General features: G+C 41.9%; 1 protein-coding gene across 6 annotated transcripts in view; it reads left to right on the top strand.

The window, feature by feature from the left end:
- Positions 1–14330, top strand: part of FOXP1 (forkhead box P1) — a 392435-nt gene that overhangs the window by 317014 nt on the left and 61091 nt on the right. For all 6 annotated transcript variants that reach the window (XM_052779067.1, XM_052779070.1, XM_052779068.1 and 3 more), the window contains 2 exons: positions 4616–4775; positions 11030–11234. In XM_052779067.1, the coding sequence (XP_052635027.1) occupies positions 4616–4775; positions 11030–11234 (365 nt within the window). The remainder of the gene's footprint in view (positions 1–4615; positions 4776–11029; positions 11235–14330) is intronic.

Genomic DNA, 14330 nt, shown 5'->3' with positions numbered 1-14330 from the left:
GGTGCTGCTCGAAGCACGCACCAATTTCCGCACACGCACCCCCCCCCCCCTTGAAATTTTGGCAAATCGTGCCACCTGTGCCAAGTTTCAACCCAGAGTGAATTTTTCCAGCTGAGTTATAAACCCCTGAAAATAGGGGGGTTTATAATGGAAACGCTGACACAACCTTAACCATAGCACGCTTACGGGCGCCACTATAATAAAAAGGGAACAGATTAAAAAGTGTCTAAAATGTAAATCTAAAGGACTAACAGTAATTAAAATGGAAATGGCACAGGGAGGGAAGGCATGTAATTGTGAGATATCACTGTGCAGAATGCTCTCAGCTTTGTTTTGCTGGCTGTTTTTCTAATTCAGTAGGGCTTACTCATCAGTGGCAGTTCAATGCGCGTTAATGACTCTGGGATGCAGGCATCACTCTGGACAAAGAAATGATTATTGTGCGGTCAAAAGAAGTTCAAAGACAAGAAGGGAATTTCAGTTTTTTCCTTAGAGATCCACATTCAAGAGCATATAAATTAAGCCAAATGTTAAAAACCACAGTCTGAAAGCTGACTTCAAAGTCACAACTCTCTAATTAATGAACTGCGAGCTTCAGTTTGGACAAGTCGTGGTTTGATGCGCCCATAAATCAACATGACAGGTCTGTTTCACAGTCTCAGACAGCGCTTGTCATTGAGTCACATCAGATGTAAACACAGCAGAAAAAAGAGGGAATATGAAGGAGGTGCAATTGATCAACAGAATTGGTAAAAACCCACTTTTGAAACGCATTATGCATGATCACAGGAAATGGCGATAGCCTCAAGAGGCTTTCTCCTTCTGCTGTTGCTTTTTTGAATCAGATTTCTAACAGCCTTCAAAAGGGAGAATAAGAATTATGGAGCTTCTCCCCTGTGGCTGGCAGGCAATAACCCCCTGTTGTTATTTTGTGCTTCTTTCTTTTCAAAGGCGTCAAAATTTAGTTTTTTAAAGATCTTTAACTCTATATTTGAAGACAAACAATAAAGGGCTGCCACTGTCATTCTTATCAGTTACCAGGGATTGTATTTTTTCTTTCTGTTGCCACTTCTTATTAACCTCTTATTTGGTCTATTAGACATAGTTTTGAATGCAAGCCTGCATGCTGGGAGAACATGAAAGTTCAGATGAGCTCAGAGGGCAGATAAAGAAATTTGAAGGGGAAAGTTACACAGCAGAATGAACGATAAAAGTTAACTCTTCTAAATTGCTGTTGTCAGACAGGAGAGCATCTCAGACACAAAGATGAGGGCTTGGAGCTTAAAGAAAAAGAATACTTTGTGTTAAAAAAGACGAGAAGGGAAGTTAGACAATGTGATGGCATTTCAATATCTAACATACTGATTTACTGTGGTCACACTTCTGATATTACACTATCGAAAGCAACAATAAGAAAGGACTCCTTCCTGTTTCAAGAAGAGCATTTTAACACAGTGGCTGTTAAGAGAACAAGGGGCCCAAGTCTCTTCAGCTTTTTCCAGCGTTTTGGGGGAGTATTTTTCCTGATGGTTTCAGTAGAGGCCTGTTTTAACGATGCATTTCATCCTGCAGGTTTGCTCAGCCTAGTTTTTCCTGCCTTAAGGAGGTTATTCTTGCTAAATTAGTATGCAAGCGGTGGTCTTTTTTTTTTTTTTTTAATTTTTTTTTTCCCCTCCCTCCCTCTCGCACTAAAAACTGACGGTCAGTCACATGGCGAGCGGTGCCGTGGTGGGGACCGGCGGCTGCCGTGCTAACGAGGGCCGAGTTTGTACCTTGACAGATGGAACAAGTGTATTCATGTCCTGCATCCCCCAAGTCATTCTGTTAGTGCCTTGTCCTATTGTACTGCCGTGAAAGAAGAAAAACACAACAAATCTCCCAAGCCCCGCTGGTAAAAGGGATCCGACCCCCAAGCAGGATAACAGACGGACCCCCAGTACGGTTTCTGGTGGGTTTTACTCGAGGGCTGCACGGCGGAGCAGAGGGTGAGCAGCGCGCGGTGCCCCGAGAGCGAGAGCCGGGACGAGACCTCAGCCCTGCGCCCGTGGACGGGGCTGGCTCTGCCCCGGCAGAGTCGGGTCCCCCCGAGGCGAGGGGAGGCTTCAGAGCCACGGAAGGATCCGGCTTGGTGCCGGGGTGCTGGCCGGAGCGGGTTGTTTTCCGAACGGGGCCGTTTGTCCTCCGGCAGTTGTGACAGTTTATGTTAGGCAGTAGGGAGTAACCTAAGAAAGGAAAACAGACCTTTGACAGAAGCTTTAGGGAGGGGATCAAAAATGCAAGTTTTATCAGGATATTTCAGCATTTTAACACTGACTACTGACCTGACAACAGGACTGCACTGAGACCTTTTTTGTATGCATTCAATTGTGAGAAGTAAACAAACTGCCTTGTATCCTGTGTTTGGTAACTGGGTGGGGAGCGCAGTTTGGCAATGTGTCTTGCTTTTAAATTCTTTCTTGGACAATGGGCCTTGTATACTTTTATATCCTGGCTTTTCAAAGTAGAGAGTGTTCAAGAGCTTTTCTTAGGATAGCTGAGAAGACAACCAAACGGGCATCAGTCAATTTATAATAAAGGTGTCGGTTTTTTTTTTTTTTTTTAAAAAAACATGCCAACTTTACACTCAGATGGCAGATAGGTAAAACACAGCTTACTGTAGCTAGATTTTTATGTAACACCATTTATTACATATTTAAAAAATACATATATTAAGTATATATATTTAGAAAATGAATATTTATGGAGGCAAATGTTACTTTAATTCTTAATATAACTGTTGCTGGGGCTTGCATTCATCTGGTGCTGCTGCAAACAGCTGCAACAACTGGATCTGTCTGAGCAAGCTGTTGCAAAGAAATGAAAACTCTCCAAGTTTCAGAATATCTAAACACCTATTTGTTTAACTGTGTTCCTGAAGTCCTAGATTTTCTTTGGAAATAAGATGAATTGACTTCATAAATAAGAGAAACAGGCTGAGTGACTGTCAGTACAGTCATGGGTATAGAGTTGGTTGCAGTATTAAGGTTGGTGGCGCATGGTGGCCCAAGAGGTGGGGGCCAAACCCCTGGCTGGTGTCCGTCAGTCCCGCAGCTCTGGTGGATTTTTTTTTCCCTGCTTGACACCAGCAGGGAATGGGGCCAGTGATCCCCTGGCTTGGTGTCAAGGAAGGGCGACAAAAAGCTTGGGATCTGGCTGGGGTTTGTTTGTCAAAGTATGCAGCTTTGTAAGAGTTAATTTTCTTTCCATAATTGTTAGCCATAATGTGTATAAGACCTCCACCTTGATATGATTCCTAGCAGATTAGGGATATTAGATAATTTCCTTCTATTTATTGTACTACTGCACTGTATTATCTTTCTATCACTCAGATAATTACTAAGGAAATCTACATTAATTTTTTTTGGCTAGCACAAGGAACTGCTAAACACTGGCATGATGTATTGATGTTTTACACAACAAAAGTTTTCCTCCTGTCATTGTACAATAAATAAAAAGATATTTATCAAAATGCAAAGCCTTTCATGGATTTTAAAGAACAAAGCAAATAAAATACAAGATGAGCATGGAAGCAAAACCTAGAGGCTTCCTTAACTGAACAAAATTAAGGACTCTGAAGCCTGGAGTACTGTACATATTAAACACTCACATTCAAGTAAGATGTTGTTTGCTAAATTATGAATGTGCGTAATTAAAATCTAGTGGCTGTTTCTATGAAAGATTTACAATGTTATTTCATCGTTTGTCATGGCTAATTAACAATATTAGATGAAGTTTTTCTTCTTCAAAGGTCTGATTTTTTCTCATTTATTTATGTCAGAAGTGATAAACAGAGTAGTTAAAAGCTTCTCTGGGTACAGTAGTGAGAAAAGCAACATGTTCTTTTATACCTCGAAGGTTCAAGGTTCACATCCCTGTGGAGTAAAGCAACTCCATCTTCTTTCTAGTGAGAATAATTAAAAATTTCAAAGTGCAGAAGTAGCAGCCTTAAATACAGCACAGAGTAATTCTGAACATAACAGAAAGTATTGTGGGGCATGATGGATGAATAAGAGACAGTAAGTACAAAATACCATAAATTAAGCCAGTCGTATTGCCTTAATAGTTGAGACAACCCTTGCATGAGCAAACAGAGCACAGTGCAGGGTTGGTTTTCATTACATCTAAGTGTGATGTGATCGTGTGGTACGATTCTCACGTTCTACATGTTCTTTGCCTCGAAGAATTGCCCAGGACTTTAACAGCTGCCAGCAGTGTTTGCTTTACCCACCATTGAAATGCAGCCACTTCTGGGGTAAAACACAACCACGAGGACCAGGGTGATGTGGTAGCGTGGACCAAGAAATGCTGCGTGCGTTTTTAATTGGGATGGCAGGAGGGATTTAGGTAGGATGAAAGTAACCACTGGAGGTGGGAATCAACTGCAAGCCCTGTGGCTAGCCCTAGCACCTAAGCGTGCCTTGGGGTCTTTGGTATGGGGAGGTGGGCTGGCTAGCTTGCCTTGATACCGGTTGACTGCGATCAGAAGTTGAAGTTGAGACAAGGAACCCTGTAAATCCTCTGTTAATGCTTTGCTCTGTATTGACAAATGTGTATTTTTTTTTTTTTTCTTTTCCAGCCCCAGCAACAGCAGGTGGCTACGCAGCAGTTGGCCTTTCAGCAGCAACTCTTACAGATGCAGCAGTTGCAACAGCAGCACCTCCTGTCTTTGCAGCGTCAGGGGTTGCTAACAATCCAACCCGGCCAGCCTACTCTGCCTTTGCAACCCCTTGCACAAGGTAGGTGAGGAGTTTGGGACCTGCCAGCTGCCTGGCAAAACGATAACATGCACACGCACACAAAATTGTCACTCGGTAAGAGGGAGAGAGAGATCTCATAGGCTCATAAAATAATAGGCACAGAAAAATCTTGGCAGGTAGGGTGGGCATTGTAAAGATTTTTTTTTTTTTGAGAAGGGCAATGCGGAAACACGGACCACTCTGGCTAGCGGGAGGCAGGCGGTTTGGAGTTCAGATTCAGTTTGCGCAGCTATAGCCGGTCTGGCGGACTCATTGTACTAATCTGGGCTTGAAATCCTTCACAGGAGGCATCTTAATCGATTCTTGGTGCTGGGTTCATGGCTAAGGGTAGTATGAGAGCAGCTTTTCCTTTTCTAAATATGTTACTTGGGCCCTTTCTGGTTCCAGCCTGGCGAGGAGCTGGGCGCAGAGGAGCTCTGATCTGTACGCTGCCAAATTGTAGAAATTTGATTGCTCTTTGCTGCAGCTGAGAGGGAGAGGTGGCAGTGTCTCCTCTCCATGCCTGTTCACACGGCCTTCGTTTTGCTGCCTGTGTGCATCATAGCTTCATTCCTCCCTCCAAACTGAGGCAAACTGGGATTAACTCCGTTTAATTTTAAGAGTCTTATTGACAATTAGATCCTCCTACATCTTTATTCAGTTGTGCACTCTGCAAGAAGTTAATGCTTTGCTGAGATCCCTATTTATTTGTTTGGGTTTTTTAAAGATATTGATACATTGAAAGCAATAACTACTTAAAGCACAATACTTTTGGCAGTGATTATAACCTGGGGTTTTTATTCCCTCTTTTCCACTTTGGCTGGAATTTTTTTTTTTTTTTTTTTTTTTTAAACTGGGTTTGTCTGCAAGCCTTGGGACATTTTAACAGACTTGCCTGAGCTGTGTCTGCTGTGATGAAGGCAGGCTGTTCGAAGTTGGCATGGCTCAGGGAAGACCAGATCTTTCAACCATGATGCTGATATTTCTGAATAATCATGCCTTTCCTTCCCTTGCCCCATAATAAATTTAAACATCTACCTCAACAACTTGAGTCAGCTCAGGTTGAATGGTTTGGGCTCTTCAAAGCAGCCTTAGGGCTGCTACTAGTTACTAAACCATATAATGAGTTTACATTCAGCTCTATTCAGTTAAATGGGGGGGATGGGACAAAATTGCTTCTGTTCTTCACCCTCCTTTTTTTGCGTGTAGCTGCAAAGGAAGAGCGAGGTGGCTGGTGAATATTCAACTTGTATGGATAAAGGGAGACAAAACTGGGGAGCGGAGTCTGCTTTGCCATGTGGCTGGCGTGGTTTATTTAGGCTTATTTTTGCCAGACCCACAAAATTATTTGAGTGCCTACCTCCTGTCTTGAGAGGGTAAGCTTTTGGGGACCTGACATGTCCCTTTGCAAGACTCAGATTAGCTTTCCAGCATGCCAGAGCTGGACACCTGGTCTAGACTAGTCCTGTGCGTGGGTCGGAGGCTGATGCGCGGGAAGGTGGTGCCTGGCTGGGAGCTGCAGGATCAGGCCTGGGGTGGTAGCTGGTCAGTCACCGTCAGTGCACGGTGTGATGGGGAGAAGGCATGAAACGAGTCCAGGGAAAAGGGCACGTAGACGAAATGCCATTTATACTTGCAAAATGTTGTAATGTGCATTAATTACGCTTCAGATTTATTGTTGGAAGCATCCCAGGCTGTTCCCACACACCCACCGGACTCAAGCTTCAACCTTTCTAATTTTTCCCACAGCTCCTATACTATTAAGTTGGCTCGGTAAGGTTCATTGTATAGTACATCAGTTAAGCTGTCCAAAGGAGGGCAATTGGGCAGTGACAAGACACGCTCATGTGTAATGTGAAAGAAATGAATGTGGTGATGCATGAAGTGTAATCTGTGCGGTAACACATCGGAGACACCAGTAGGTAATTCAGCAGTCGTGGCATTGATTGATATGGTTAGCAGGGTAGTGTAACTATTAGTCCTCGCAAAGAAACGTATTTAAAACCTAAGGGGTGCCGATTGCATGCCCGAGACGACATAAACATAAGCAGAAAGGGCTGGTTCTTGCAGGGAAATGAGCTGTGAGCATGGGGGACAGCTGGAGCCAGGGGCTTGGCGGCAGGAGGAGAGAGTAACTAGAGAATTCAGGCAGGTTGCAATACAGCACGATATTTTATTTTTTTTTATCAGAGAGACGATGGCTTAAAACTGATGTCATTATGAGGTTTAAATCAACTTTCTGCTTGCTTGAACATGGTCACCTGGGTATGGAGGTACAAGGACACAAAGAGGTTGAGCAACTCTGTTTGTCTTTGAGCCGGTGATACCTGGGGTTGGGAAATTGAGTTCCGTGAGCAGTAATCTGTCAACTGTCCCCACAACATACATTTTTTAAACCTGTGCCTACATTTTCTTTCATAATGAAGGGGACTAGTTGTCCTGAAAAATGCAATGAAGAGCCAGGGCTATAGTTTAAAATAATTGGTAATGGACACTTCTTATTTAAGAAAAAAATTACATATATCATGCCCTTTGGTTTTCAGAACAGTTTGCAAGACTGAGACATGCACTGTAAATGTGCATATAAAAAGAACTGAAATCCTCCCTCTAGTAAATGTAGCTGTGAAGTCGGTTAAAAGCATTTTGCTTTTATTCTTAAGTATCTGTAATAGTAATAAATGTTTCTAAGGAGAGAATGCTACTTCATAAGTGGTATTTTTGTTATGTTTTTAGAACTAATACATTGTTTAAAGCTGTATTTTAGTTTAATTTTAGTTTTTAGTGCTCGCCTATTGTCTTACACAAAATAGCACATCCTTTAATGTTATATTTGTGTAATCTTTGCTGCTTTGTATTTAGACACATCTATAATCTAGATTTTACATCTGTACATAGTAGCAATTTAAAAATAAACCACATTTCAGCAGTGTTCTGAGCTGCGAGAGCTAGATCTTTAGTATCTGCAAAATGAAACTGCAAATCACACTTGAGATCACCAGTGAGTGAAAATAATAGGACTGAGACATCTGGGTGCCTGATTACTCCCGTAGATTTGGCAGTTTCAGGTCTAAATCCCGTTACTAGGACGTACAAAGTTGCAGCACTGGCGGTAGCGATCTGGGGTAATTGCAGCGCAGTTCTGGGAATCTGACTTAAAATTTAGTTCTCGCTGTTAAAATGAAACTGTTAAATGGTAAATTACATAATTTATTGCGAGCGTTCGTGGATCTATTTGACTTGCTTTTACCATTTCTTCTATTATTTTATTTAACCATTTTGCCAGGTGAGTGAGTAATGAGCATACCTTTCAGCTGCCCGGTCTGACAGGCTAGTTAGGAATTCTCTCCAGAATTATTCTAAAAGAACTAAATTTGGGGAAGGAGGAGAGAGGCTTCTTTAAAATCTTATTTTATTAATCAAGTGATGTAGTCATTTTCAAGCGAGGCGTTGTGTGCAGATGTGTATGACATCACAGTTAACTCTTTAACTTAACGTCACCCAACCTGAAATCCTCCTTCTTATCTCCAGCATTTTTTCCCCACACAATTGGGTGTATTTTATTTTTCTTTCAATATGCAGTATAGTTGTCATTAGTGCTAATATGAGTTACGCTTGTATAGGAAGTTAGAGCAAACACATCGACTTTTAGAGGATCTACAGTGAGGTATGAATATTATCTGTACGTAACGCTTGCAAGATTTTCCTTGGGATAAAGCATTAGTAGATCTAGAAGTGACCGGGAGAAGAGGGGAAGGGGAGAGGAGAAAGGGGGACAGGGAGGGGAGAGTGAGTGCTAGCCTGTCTCTAATTAAAAACCTGCAGAAATCCAGATAAGGGGGTGGTGGCAAAAGAGGCGGGGGGGGGGAAGCCAGTTATTCTTTCCCTATTTGCTTATTCTGGAAAATAAAAATAGGTGTCGACTCATATGGTCTCATATCAATATGTTATCATCAACAGACAAGTCTATTCACTATTGTTTCAATTGAGTAAACAGTGGTGTAAGGGTCAGCCGTGCTCACAGGTAATTGTTAGTGCGCAGACAGTCCTGTCAAGCGTGTTAGCTAAAAATACATCCCACACTGTCACTTTGCAAGGTGTTTGAAAATAATAGCTCCAATACAGCAAAACAGGACATAGGCTTGTGTACTGACCTTTTTCTTTGTTTAATTTGCTCAGAGGTTTAATTTCAGGGGACAAGTAATAATTGAATATGTCTAATAACTAAACGCTCATTTGGGACAAAATCCATCAAAATATAATTGGCATTTGGGGCTGATGAAAGGAAAATGACGTGGCTTTAGAGAAACGGATGTGTCCTAGGAATATCTGATCACTTAATGTATAAATTGAAGCCTCTTTCATAATATATATTAATTGCAGATACTTAAGGATTTTAGCATTTTTTTTGTAGTGAACCGTTACCGGAGACCAACTGTTTTTGTTAATGCTACTCTCGGAAAGGCGGGGAAGGTTATTGGTCTGTCGTGCAATAATTTACTCCTCTTTGATATGCAAACGATCCACGGTGAATATAAAAAAATCCTATCAGACTCATTTCACAGTTCTTAACCACTTAGATTCTCTGGAGTCTATCGCCTCATTAGACCAGTGCTCTCCAAAGCTAGCATAATTAAAATCTTTAACAGTTTAGCAAAGTAAAGATGTTTGGCTGATCACGTTGAGATGATTATCTATCCATTGTATTCTAAATGACAAAAATAAATTAAATTTAGACCTTGGCATTTTTTATTATGTGTTTCAAATGAATATAATGCATACTGCCTTTTTTTTTTTTTATTATTTTTTTATTTCAATACCTTAGGTTGGGTGAGATACACGCCTGTGTGAGCTGCTGCTATACACTCAGAAAATGGCAGGTTTCCTTAGGATAGCTCCAGTGCTACAATATGGTGAAACAATGAACAGTCATCCAAACGATGATCTGGAAGCACAGTGATGAGAAACCTCTTTAAAAACACACAGGCACTGGCTTTTATTATTTTTTTCCCTGAATATTTAAGTGATGCATCTCTACTGCTAATTTTTTCCCATGGCCTTCTCTGAAAGAGTACTGAAATAGTCTTCAGTGAGAGAAACTTGACTTGTTTAATCATGTCACAAACATAAGCTTTATCCAAAAGCATGATCTCAGCGTGAGCCCGTGTCACGCTGACGCGCGCGGCTCCCCTTCCAGCCTTCGGTTTGGCCCACTGGAGTTTACAAAGTTTTCACTTGCATTATTTATTGAATGCTGTGTCCTAACCCTGGTGTCCATTTTGGCACAATTAAAACAATACTTTTTTTTTTTATGATTATTTCTTGAAGCTTATTTTATGTTTTCATTTTACTTTTGAATGCCTCATTAGCATTGATTTAAGAACTGACAGTAATAATAGTGTTACTTGTATAGAAAGTTACACAGTTTTTCAGTAGACACATCCATCAATTAAGTGAGCAGTTCAAGAAACCAAAATTAATGAGAAAGATAGGTGTGTTAATGAAATAATCATAGTATAATCAATTTGACTGTTAAAATTTGAAAAGCATTTCAAGAAGACAATATGAATTCATAATTTATGTCTAAAAGTGATTAATAAAAACTGTATTTAATAACAAAGCTATTTGTCATCATTTAAAACTTAAGCACAAAATTAGTCATATTGTGGTTCGTGTTGTCATAATAATAAAGCTGAGTATTTTTTTTTCCTAAGACCTTTCTTTCTTTTAAAAACAGCTTAGAAAGTATTCACTTTCCTTAAAAAAAGAAAAAAAAAATTGGGGGGTGGGGAGGGTGTTGAAGAAATTAAATTTCTCCAGCTGACTGCCAAGTAGCCCTTGACCACCTTTGCTGTCAGCCTTGCTGTGAGCTCAGGGGCATTTCTGCCTGACTAGGGACTCTGGAATTGGACCCTCTGGTCTAAAAATTACAAAAAATAGTAATAATTAACATGGTGTTTGGGGTGGGTGTCGTGTTGTGTGGATCCACCTGCCCCACAGGTTTTGCATTAGGGTTTGCATTACACAGGTATTGCAGGTGTCACACCAGAAAATGTAGCAGCGTCTTGCAGTGTTCGGTATTAGCCTTTAGTTACTTTAAAAAAAAAAAAAAATGCGCAAAAACACACACATGCATGCACACACACACACACAAAACTAACACTAGGCTTTGTTTACTGACTCTTTGATTTAATTACTGTTTGAAGACGGCCGAATTAGCTGTTAATTGATTTAATTATCCAATTTGTTTGTTTCAGGCATGATTCCAACAGAACTGCAGCAGCTCTGGAAGGAAGTGACAAGCTCACACACAGCGGAGGAGGCAGCCAGCAACAACCACAGCAGCCTGGACCTGTCCACCACCTGCATCTCCTCCTCCGCGCCGTCTAAGACCTCCTTAATCATCAACCCGCACGCCTCAACTAACGGACAGCTATCAGTCCACACTCCTAAACGGGAGAGGTAGGTGCCGGCGGGATTTCCACCCGTGAGCATCTCCAAACGGCGTGCTGAAACGATGGCGAAATGGTTGGGAGCGGTGGCCAACCGCCTTGGCCTCGGTTTTGTCCTCCCCATCTTGCTCCGTCTGATTTTGGCGTGGTTGAATAGAGTCTCCACTGGGCAGAATACGTGCCTTTTTTTTGGATCTTTATGGCTTGTTAATTGGATCAATGTGGGCACAATTAGCTAATTAGAAGGGCATTGGATAAGCGTATTGGGGGGAACTGTGAAGACCTTAAGCTGTGTTTTTGAGTTTTGCGTCACGGGTGGCGTTAGTCTTGATGTGCTTTGGGTTTGCAGGCTGGAGGCGAGGGAAAAAAATCTGTTGGTCAGTACAGGCTGTTTAACCACCTGTTTTTCTGCCAAATTTTAGTGCCTCATCTCATCTAACGCGTTTGCCTTTTTTTTTTACTCTGTATTTACCTGCTTTCACGAGACAGGATAGGCATGCGTTTACCAGGTTTCTCTAAAACAAAGTTGATTTTTTTTTTTTTTTCAGTGCTGATAAAATTAGCTAACTGGTGTTGTTTGGCTTTTAAAAGTGTGAGTTAATTTATACTTGCTAGGCTTGCATTGTTAAAAGAAATGGCTTAAATCAGGGGTTGTCTGTTGACGTGCTTCTCGGCGCAGGCTCTGCTGTATTCCGAAGGATGCTTTATTGCAGGTTTGTTTCTTTACACCCCCAGATTTCACTGAGGCGTGTCTAACAACATAACTTTTGCTTACGGTGAGACAGATGGTCCCAGAGGAGCTTGGGCCCTGGGTGCCAGTGCCTGCTGCGGCCTTGGCATCGCTGCCGGCGGAGGAGGAGGAGGAGGAGGAGAAGGGTCTCTGGGAGCGCGCGAGCAGCGTGGGCGCAGCGGGGAGGGCAGTGCTTCTTTGCATTCAGGAGAGTCCCTTTGCCCATCTAGAAATGTTATAGCAGACGCTAGTGAAAGCTGGATTTTATGGAAACTGATGGCTTTGTCTTTCCGTCCTCCTTTCATTCATTAGAAAGAGGATAATGGAATTTTTAAGCCATACAGTTTATATTTCTGGTGGTCTGAAAGTCGATTGATAGGGAAGCTATATAAATACCTCTTATATCTTTCTAATATTAAGAAAATAGTGCTGTTGGGAATAGATAGATTTTAAAGGAGAGCACATCGCTGTCGAAAGAACTGCTCTGTGTGTGTGAGGCATCATTTTATATCCATTGCAAGGACATGTGGGGGAACATCAGCGTATACATATATAATGCATGTAAGTGTCGAGGATGTGGTTTTCACGAAGACTTACATGGGACACTAAAAACAATTTGATGTTTATTAAACAATTAAATTCCCTTTTTCCTGCATATAGAGCTGAACAAGACGGGTTTATGACTTTTCAATAAATTTTTTATCTATGTTTTTCTTACCAAGTATATAAAATAAAAACCCATGCAGTGAAATGGATCTTCTTTCACTGAAGAGAGGCATGTGCTGTCTGCTAATGGCAATCTAACCAAGGAGACGGTATGCCTTTGCTGTTTAGTTTGAAATGTAGTGAAAATACAGGAATATGTTCTGAAGTAAGAATTTTCTCTGTGTGTACTGTTGAGCAGAACTGGAAATCGGCGTGTCTGAGTCCTGTAGTTGTGGCCCGGAGGCACTTGGGGTCTACAAACAAGGCAATACATATGTTTTTATTAGTAAAGTTCCAAATAAATTAATTAAGAAGGCATAAACATGCCATGGTATTGTTTGAGATTGTCTTAGTTTAGAAGACTTAAAATCCTCAGTGGTTGGATTGATAGCTGTATTGTTAAAGCTTGCCATTATACTTCTCTTACGTATCTATTGAGTTCTCTACAATATCAAAATACAAAACCAGGTATATTTAGGAATACAAATAAGAGAGCTACAGACTTTGCTTTATCTTGCCTCTATTTGGTACATGGAGGGTTTACGCCATCCATTTGCTGCAGTGATTGAATTACATCTTTATCCATAAGTAGAGCAGGAGACTACAGGCAGAAGAATGCCTACTGATGCACTTAAGGGTTTTGTTGCAGTCTCATCAGGCACTGTGGTGCCTGCCTGGATTTCGTATGACACAGAAACTCCTCTTGTTGAGATGTGTTGCACTGGTTTCCTTTCTGAAAGGGTATTTATCTACAGGCAGGGCGTTCGGGGTGGTGAGTGAGCAGTGAGGGAAGGGTAGCTGTGCTCCGCCATCAGATGTATGCTTGAAAGCTCACAGAAGGTGAAATTTTAGCGTATTAGAAAAGAGAGAGCACAGGCGCGAGCAGGGTTTTGGTAATTTTTTTAGTGCAGAGGTTAAGGCTAGAAAAAAAACATGGGTCTGGTGGGAGCACGAGTTTGCTAGACTTAGTGAGATCCATGTTTGTTCTTGTTCAGCGCTGCAACTGAGCTTGCAAACACAAGGGGACTTGTGGAGGTGGTCCCGAGCCCAAGCTCGGGTCAGATGAGGCTGTCGGAAGGGCTCACAAGTGAGCTGTCAGCCCTTCCACCTCCCATCACACAAGTCCGCAGCTTGGGCTGGCCAGGGCAGGTTTTTGGGTTGTGGCTTCCTCCCATCTCATTCCTGTACCTTCTGTGCAACTGGCTGTTAGCTTTGGTCTGATACAACCAAGAGCTATTTATTTAGATTTAAACAACAATAAAAAGCACATAGTAAAAGCTGTAAGTGTCCTAACAGTTAAGCACAGCCACATCATAACGACTGCCCAGCAGCAATAAATAATCATATACAGGTAACATTAACTTTTAGGGTGTGCTGTAAAGCTGTTTTCCCCCCCTTCCTCTTGGGCTTTGGAGAAGGAGTGGGCTGCAGGAGGCAAATTGCTTATGTGGGAGTTACTGTCGTCGCTGTCGTCTCCGGCACATGTCACTGGGATAGTTCAGGCTGTGTTTTACGGGGTTCCTGATCCCACAGGTCAGGTTGCGAGGCTGCTCGACGAGACCTGTGAGACAGGAGGCACTCGGCTGACCGCAGAGGCACCTGCGCAAACGTCATCGGGCGAGCAGCAGGTCTGCTATACGTCTTGGCTAAAAACATGTTTCGGTTATAAAC

The sequence above is a fragment of the Harpia harpyja genome, chromosome Z (genome assembly GCF_026419915.1).
Source record: "Harpia harpyja isolate bHarHar1 chromosome Z, bHarHar1 primary haplotype, whole genome shotgun sequence".
NCBI classification, from domain to species: domain Eukaryota; kingdom Metazoa; phylum Chordata; class Aves; order Accipitriformes; family Accipitridae; genus Harpia; species Harpia harpyja.
The sequence above is the reverse complement of the archived record's forward strand: the minus strand, read 5'-3'. Positions and strand labels throughout refer to the sequence as shown.